Source organism: Catharus ustulatus, chromosome 6 (assembly GCF_009819885.2).
Source record: "Catharus ustulatus isolate bCatUst1 chromosome 6, bCatUst1.pri.v2, whole genome shotgun sequence".
NCBI lineage: Eukaryota > Metazoa > Chordata > Aves > Passeriformes > Turdidae > Catharus > Catharus ustulatus.
In genome coordinates this window covers 54,120,091-54,127,899 of record NC_046226.1, presented here as the reverse complement: position 1 = coordinate 54,127,899, position 7,809 = coordinate 54,120,091, and the positions used below count along the sequence as shown (strand labels likewise).

The 7,809-nt window shown below is 69.0% G+C and overlaps 3 protein-coding genes across 4 annotated transcripts; 2 read left to right on the top strand and 1 right to left on the bottom strand.

The window, feature by feature from the left end:
* SMTNL1 (smoothelin like 1) lies at window positions 1–2,655 on the top strand. The gene is made up of 7 exons (XM_033062796.1): window positions 1–753; window positions 951–1,128; window positions 1,270–1,317; window positions 1,445–1,538; window positions 2,020–2,122; window positions 2,197–2,348; window positions 2,428–2,655. The coding sequence occupies exons 1-7, from the start codon at window positions 1–3 to the stop codon at window positions 2,570–2,572; spliced, it is 1,473 nt and encodes a 490-aa protein (XP_032918687.1). The 3' UTR covers window positions 2,573–2,655.
* A 194-nt stretch (window positions 2,656–2,849) lies between these two features.
* Window positions 2,850–4,711, bottom strand: UBE2L6 (ubiquitin conjugating enzyme E2 L6). 2 transcript variants are annotated; one of them, XM_033061475.2, is made up of 4 exons: window positions 4,414–4,711; window positions 3,644–3,733; window positions 3,115–3,301; window positions 2,850–3,016 (listed from the first exon to the last, which is right to left on the bottom strand). In XM_033061475.2, exons 1-4 carry the CDS (start codon window positions 4,432–4,434, stop codon window positions 2,856–2,858), a joined length of 459 nt encoding a protein of 152 aa, XP_032917366.1. In that variant the 5' UTR covers window positions 4,435–4,711; the 3' UTR covers window positions 2,850–2,855. The 2 variants fall into 2 exon arrangements, with proteins under 2 accessions (XP_032917366.1, XP_032917365.1); XM_033061474.1 differs by lacking the exon at window positions 4,414–4,711 and having other exon boundaries at window positions 3,644–4,001.
* Window positions 3,942–7,583, top strand: SERPING1 (serpin family G member 1). The gene is made up of 9 exons (XM_033062795.1): window positions 3,942–4,025; window positions 4,731–4,800; window positions 4,961–5,030; window positions 5,144–5,588; window positions 5,675–5,812; window positions 5,905–6,108; window positions 6,231–6,373; window positions 6,656–7,369; window positions 7,413–7,583. Exons 3-9 carry the CDS (start codon window positions 4,962–4,964, stop codon window positions 7,581–7,583), a joined length of 1,884 nt encoding a protein of 627 aa, XP_032918686.1. The 5' UTR covers window positions 3,942–4,025; window positions 4,731–4,800; window position 4,961.
* The last annotated feature ends 226 nt before the right edge of the window (window positions 7,584–7,809 follow it).

The window sequence follows — 7,809 nt, the reverse complement described above, 5'->3', positions numbered from 1 at the left end:
ATGGAAGCTCTGGGAGACGCTGAAACCCCCACCTCGGACACCCCCGCTTCGGACACCCCCACCCCTGGCACCCCGGCCCCTGGCACCCCCATTTCGGACACCCCCACCTCGGACACCCCGACCCCTGGCACTCCGACCCCTGGCACCCCAACTTCGGACACCCCAGCCCCTGGCACTCCGGCCCCTGGCACCCCAACTTCGGACACCCCAGCCCCTGGCACTCCGGCCCCTGGCACCCCAACTTCGGACACCCCGGCCCCTGGCACTCCGGCCCCTGGCACCCCAACTTCGGACACCCCAGCCCCTGGCACTCCGGCCCCTGGCACCCCAACTTCGGACACCCCAGCCCCTGGCACTCCGGCCCCTGGCACCCCCATCTCGGACACCCCGACCCCTGGCACCCCCACCCGCGGTAGCCCCGTCCTGGACACCCCCTCTGTCCCCGCCGCGGGGCCGGGGAAGGGCAGCGGGGAGGCGACGACTCCCCAGGGTGGGGAGGAAGCTCGGGAAGCAGAGGGCGATGCGGGGGACACGGGGGGTAAAGGGAAGAACATGGGGAGTGAAGGGGAGGATAAGGGGGGAGAGGCTGCCGGGGATGGCGGGGCAGAAACACCCAGGGGTGCCGGGGGTGAGGCCGGGGGTGGTGGTGACGATGCCCAGGCAGGGACAACCGGGGGCACCGGAGGGGGTACCGAGGAGGGTACCGGGGGAGAAGCGGCCCCGGCAGCAGCGGACAGCACTCGGCGCCGACAGGTGAGAAGAGGTTGGAAGGGAGGTGGTGACACAGCCAGGGGTGGAGTTGGTGGGGAGGGCAGCTGCGGTACGGATGGGGACAGGAACAGGCTTTACTGGGGCAGGGTGAGAGTGCCAGAGCCAGGGTGACAGTGCCAGGGACATTGTGTGAGTGACACTGTTCGTGCTGGCAGTGCCACCCTGCCTGTTGCTTACAGGAACCCACTTGGCTTCAGGACGAGGACGACGAGCTGTGGCCTGAGTTCCCTCCCTGCTCGTCCCCAGAGGGGGCCACCACCCCCACGTCCCCCACCACCCCCACATCCCCCACGTCCCCTACATCCCCCACATCCCCTACGTCCCCCACATCCCCGGCATCCCCAACGTCCCCCGCAGGTAAGAGCCATTTGGGCAATGGCACCCGAATATCCTGGGGTCACTGCTCCCTCACAGCGTCCATCTTCCCCATGGACTGGGGTGCCCAGGGAGGTGTGGGTGCCCTCTTCTACCCCTCTGACCCCTCCTCTCTCCTTGCAGCTGGCACCACCGAGGACGCGGGGGGCAGCAAGAGGTGTGTCCCCACAGGTGGCACCCCAGTGCCCCACCACAGGGATGGCACCCCACAGCCCCCTGCTCATGGCTTTCCCACCCGTGTGTGCCTGCAGGACTTCTCCAGCAGGGGGGCCACGGGACAAGGCAGCCCCCGGTTCAGTAGGACAGAGGCTGAGGCTGGATGGGGCCGGGGGACGGCCACGAGTGGGGTCCCGGGCACAGGGGCGCTCTGCCATCCTGGAGAAGTTCGGAGGGTGAGGGGGGCCTGGCCCCATGGGGGAGAGGAGGGGCATTGAGGGAATGGGGGACACGGGGGATTGGGGGGTGGTAGGGCAGCCAGGGATCGGTGGTGGTGTTGGAAGGCCATGAGGCCATGGGAGGTACCAAGGAAATCAGGGGGCAGGATGGGGACATGGGACAGTGGGGGTATTGGGGGGGCACAGGGCAATGGGGTCATAGGGGAACTGGGGGTTTGCGGGGCAATGGTGGTACTGAGGGGACATGGGGCAATGAGGGAGGGTATGGAGAGAGGAGATATTGGGGAGCGTGGGGCAATGAGGGGTACAGGGAGGAGTGGGGGGTCTATAGGGCAGTGTGGGGGGGTGAGGTGGGGTGGGCTGTGTGACCATGGGGCATTGGGGGTCCAGAGCCACGGAGCAATGTGAGCACGGAGAGACTGGGCGTCCCTATGAGGGACGGTGGGGTGTGGGGATTTCACAGCTCAGGTCCCCCCAGGGCTGCCAAGGGCCCAGCCCCACACCTGCGGCGCTCAGGGGGGGCCGCCACGGTCAAGACGATGCTGCTGGAGTGGTGCCGCGCCCGCACCCGCGGGTACCCGGTGAGTGCAGGCTGGGGGCGGCGGGAGGATCCGGTGGTGGTCCGGGAATGGCCTGACCCCCCTGTCTGCGGCAGAACGTGGACGTGCAGAACTTCTCGGGGAGCTGGGGCAGCGGGCTGGCCTTCTGTGCCCTCCTGCACAGCTTCTTCCCCGACGCCTTCGACTTTGCTACCCTGGAGCCCAACGCCCGCCGGGACAACTTTGCCCTGGCCTTCGCCACTGCCGAGTGCGTGAGCTCAGCCCCCCCTCCCCTCGGTCCCCCGGGCCATCCCCGGCCCCGGTGACCGCTGTGTTCCCTCCCGTAGAGAGCGGGCGGGCTGTGCCCCGCTGCTGGAGGTGGAGGACATGGTGCGGCTGCCGGTGCCCGACGCCAAGTGCGTGTACACGTACGTGCAGGAGCTGTACCGCTGCCTGGTGGCCAAGGGGCTTGTGAAGACCAAGAAGCGCTGAGAGGGTCCCCCACAGCCCCCCACCTGTGCCATCCCCCTCTTTGTACCCTGCTCTGTCACCCAGCAGTAAAGGCCATCGTGCCAGGCGGTGGTGGCCTCGTCTCTGGAGGGAGGAACGCTGGCACCGAGCGAGTGTCTGGGCACTGTCACCAGGTTGGGGCACAGCCAACCAGGAGGGTGATTTCCCCAGGGCTGGCACGTGGGGGGCAGCAACTCCTGGACCCCGCCACCCTCTCAGAGAGGCACCACGGAGCCAGAGCAGGTGATGGAGAGAATTTATTGCCTCATGTCTGGGGGTCGGGGCGCGGCTCGGCGTGGAGCCGGGTGTGCTCCTCTGCCCGGCGCCGGAACTCCTCGGGGCGCTCCTGCAGCTCCCGGGCCACGTCCGGCCGCAGCACCCGCTGGAGGTCAGGGCTGTCCAGCTGCAGCAGCAGGTCCTGGAGCACTGCAGGAGCAGGAGGGTCAGTGCTGGTCACCCCCAGGAGCAGGGGGGTGTTAAAAGGGGCACCCCCAGCCCTGTTCCCCTGTCCCCGCGGTGCCCACCTTGGATGGCGCGGGTGCTGGGCTTCCAGTGCACGTGGGTGATGAGGGGCTGGCAGACGAGGCCCTCGCAGTCCACGCTGGGGTGGTAGATGGGGGTGCGGAGGGTGACGCAGGGGGGCTCCAGCGGGTGGTTCGGGGAGAAGGTCAGCTCGAAGCGGAAGGCGCCCGTGTTGTATGGGGGGTTGTTCTGCCGGGATATGACGGGCACTCAGCCCCCTCTGTCCATCGGGTTGGGGGGGCCTGTCCAGCCCTGACACCCAGTGCCCCCCTAGAGGCTCCCCCATCCCAGCCCGAGCCCTTCAGGAGGGGAACCTCCACCCAGTGTCCCCAGCCCAGGAGCCGCAGTGTTCTCAGAGGGACCCTCCCCAGTTCTGTCCTGAGAGAAACCCTCACCCAGTAAGACATTCCCAGTCCTTCCCATGCCCCCAGAGGCACATCCTTCCTAAACACCCGCCGGGGACCCCCGCTCCCCAGGACTCCCCGCAGTTCTCTGTGCCCCCACGTCCCCCCGCGCCCTCTCCCCACGCACGGGCAGCAGGAGCCCCGTCCAGCGCCGCACGTTCCCGTCCAGCGGCCGCACGTCGCGGGCCCCCTCCCAGCGCCGCGCCTCCTCCAGCTCCTGCGGGAAGGGGTGGGGCAGGTGGGGCGGGGGGGCCGCTCGGGACTCGCCCTTTGGGGCGGAGGTGTGTCCCGAGCGACCCCTCCATAGGTCAATCCTCCTGCCGGACACGCTTCTAGGCGGGGTCGCCTGCGAGCTACGCCTTAATAGGCAGGGTTTAATTATCGGACACACCTTTATGGACGGGGCCGGCATCCTGGACACGCCTCTGGGCGGGGCTGCCCCGCCGGGGAAACGAAACCGAAACGTGCAGGGGTATTTATCACCCCCGCACCGGAGACCCTCCACCACGGTACTGCTTCCCTCGCACCCCGGCACCCGGGACCCCTGCACTGGAACTCACATCTCCCAGCACCGCTTCTCCCCCACCCCCGTACTGGTATCCCCGCACTGGCACTAACACTCCTCAGAACCCCCTTTTGCTCCCCGGTACCGGGACCCGGCACCGACACTCACACCCCCAGCACTGCTTCTCCCCGGTACCGGGACCCCCTCACCGGGAACTCACATCTCTCAGAGCCGCCTCTCCCGATACCAGCAACTCCACACTGGCACTAACACTCCCCAGAACCCCCTTTTGCTCCCCGGTACCGGGACTCCCGCACCGCGAGCTCGGCTCCCCCCGGTCCCTCTCCGGTGCGAACACCAGGACCCCCACACCCGGTGCCCCCGGTACCCACCTTGGCGATCCGCCCGGCCATGGTGATCGGTGCCCGGTGCCACGGGGATGGGCTCTGTGGAGTCACGCCTCTGGGCGGGCGGGACGAGGTTCTCCGGCCGCGCCCCTGGCACGGGTGGGTGAGGGCAGATGGGCCTGGGGCGACCCTCCTCACCCCGGGTGGTGGGTGACAGAAAGTCTGGTGGGAGCAAAACGGGACACGGACACGGGGCCGCGTCCCGACTGTTTCCGCATCCCCCTGCCCCTCCCCCACGGGCGCCCCCGCATCATCAGCCGTGTCCCGGCTGATTTACGGGAACCTCCTTAATTTTTAACCAGGCAGGGTCTGACCCGGCCAGATCCCCCAGCGCCCGCTGGACACGCAGGGACCGACCCGCCAGACACCCAGGTGGGCGCGGGGTGCTGCCTCCTCCCAGCCCCACAGCCGGGGGGACAGAGCGGGGGCACCCTGGGGTGGGGCTGCACGGGGTGGGGGTAGGGGTGGTGCAGGGTGCCGGGGTGGGGGTGCTGGGTGTCTGTCCTGCCCTTGACCTGTGCCCTTCCACCAGCATGCCCATCAAGATAGTGTGGCTGCCTCTGGCGTGGCTAGTGGCAACAGCCACGGTCACTGTCACTCGGGTAAGTGTGGCCCAGGGACACGGGCTCCCTGGCCCCAACACCTCTCTGTACCCCCTCACCTGAATCCCCACCCGGGTGCCCCATGCCCCCCTCAAATAAATCCCTGTGCGCAGGTGTTCACTCTGGAGCCCCTGCTCGGAGAGCCCCCGACACCGCCTGCGCCCCCTGCCCGTACCCCGGCTCCCTCGCAGGACGTGGGGACCTCCGTCCTGCCCGTACCCACCCCCAGTGCCCACCCCGAGGGGCTGCCTGGCTGGGGTGTCACCGATGGCCCCAGCCCCACAGCGCCGGAGGGAGCACCGGAGGAGCTGGACACCGCCGCCGATGAGACCACGGCAGTGCCCACGCCTGGCACCAGCGCCCCGCCGTGCCCTGGGGACGAGGAGCCGACCGACACCTGCGGGGAGCCCACGGGGGAGCAGCGGGCTGCCGTGGCCGAGGCTCTGGTCACCTTTGCCGTCCGCTTCTACCAGCACATGGCAGAGGCTGCCCAGCCCGATGCCAACCTGCTCTTCTCCCCCATCAATGTCGCCACGGGGCTCTCGCACCTGCTGCTGGGTGAGGGGCCGCCTACGGGTACCGGCACCGCCATGTCACCGCTGTCCCATCCGGAGCACCTTGCTGAGCTTCCCCTGTGCCCGCAGGCGCCCGCGGAGAAACCCAGGAGCGTCTGGCCGCCCTCCTGGCGTACCCGCCGGAGCTGGACTGCGTGCACGGTGCCCTGCAGCAGCTGGCCAGCACGCCAGGCCTCTTCTCGGCCGCCCAGATCTTCCACCACCCGGGTGAGTCGGGCACCGGGTGTCGGTGGGGCGCCGCTGCCGGCTGGGCACCCGGACTGATACCCGGACTGACACCGGGACCGTGCCGCCCGCAGAGCTGCACCTCCGGCCCCGCTTCCTCAACGACTCCCTGCGCTTCTACGGCGCCCGCCCGTACGCCCTGAGCGGCAACGAGAGCCTGGACCTGCAGCGCATCAACGCCTGGGTGCGGGAGGCCAGCAAGGGGCTGCTGCCCTCACTGCTGTCCGCGCTGCCCCCCGAGCCCCGCCTGCTGCTGCTCAGCGCGGTTCACCTGCGCGGTACGGCCCTGCCGTCCATCCACCATCCATCCACCATCCTCCGGGCATCCCCCGGGCCCGGGACGCGGGGCTGAGGCCGCCCTGTGCCCCCCGCCCCCAGCCGCGGTGCTGTGTTCCCACAGCTGCCTGGCGCACGCCGCTGGACCGCAAGAAGACGGTGCTGCTGCCCTTCCAGCGGCCCGGGCACCCCCCGCGCATGGTGCCCACCATGACCAGCGCCAAGTATCCCGTGGCCTCCTTCACCGACTCCCGCCTGCAGGTCCAGGTACCCCTTGGCCGGTGTTTGGGGTCTGGTGGGGTCACTGCTGGGAGGATAATGGCATGATGTCACTCCAGTGGCACTAAGGAGGAATGCCAGGCTGTGACATAACTCCTGCGGCACTCGGGGAGGATGCCAGGCTAATGTCATTCTCCTGGCGCTGAAAGGGGCACAGGCTGTGACCTCATCCCGCTGGGACTTTGAGGGATGCCAAGCTGGCGCCTCCCTGGTGGCACCGTGGGGGTGCCGGTCCATGGGGTGGCCCTTAGGTGGGGGTCTGCCCCACAGGTGGGGCGGCTGGAGCTGAATGGGGGGCTGAGCCTCGTGGTGCTGATGCCACGGGGGCCCCTGGACCCTCTGGAGACCGTGGAGCGGGCGCTGGACCCCACGACCTTCCTGGCACTGCTCCGGCGGGCGGCCCGCACCGCGCCCCGGGCCACTGCGCTGTCCCTGCCCCGCCTGCGCCTCGACATCGCCCTGGACGTGGTGCCTGTGGTCCACGACATGGGTAAGGACACCTCCGATGGCACCATGGGGGCTGAGTGGGCTGCGGGGTCACATCACTCCCTGTGCGGTGACGCTCTCTGCAGGATGTCACGGGCCCCTCCCCTGGGAGTCACTTTCCCCAAGGTCCCCAAAACCCCCAATATCCCTGCGCCCCTAATGTCCCCTTACATCCCGGTGTCCCCAAATTATCCGTGCCGTCTGTCATGTTCCCAGCGGCCCAAACATCTCCCACCTCCCCGGTGTTCCCCGTATCCCTGTGTGTCCCCTGGCGCCCCCCAGTGTCCCCGTTGTGTCCCGACGTCTCCTCTATCCTCACTGCCCCTTGCGTCCCTGCGTCTCCATGTCCCTATTCCTCCGGTTTTCTCCGCATGCCATGGTGCCCCCGGGTCCCCTTGGTGTCCCCTCGGCCCCCGCTGCCCCGGTGTCCCCGTGTGCCGCGGGGGTGGCGCTGAGGCCGGGTGCCGCAGATTTCGGGCTGTTCCTGGACGCGGAGCTGTGCGGGCTGGCGCGGGGCCCGGCCGCGGTGGACACGGCGCAGCACCGGGCGGTGCTGGCACTGGACGAGGCCGGCGTGGAGGCGGCGGCGGCCATGGCCACCTCGGTGGCGCGCTCGGCCCTGGTGCTGGAAGCCCTGCGCCCCTTCCTCTTCGTCCTCTGGCACAACACCGGCGAGTTCCCTGTCTTCATGGGCCGTCTCAGCGATCCCTAGCCCTGACTCTGCACCTCCTGTCCCTGTCCTCCCTCCTCCCATCCCTTCATCCTTCCCCTCTCGCCTCCTCCTCTCCCTCCTCCCTCCTTCCCTGCCTCCTCCTCTCCCTGCTTCACTCCTTCCCTCTCTCCTTTACCCCTTTCCTTTCTCTCTCCTCCCATTCTTCCTTCCCTTGTCCCTCCCTCCCTTCATCCCTCCCTTCCTCCGTCCTTCTCCTCTCTGCATC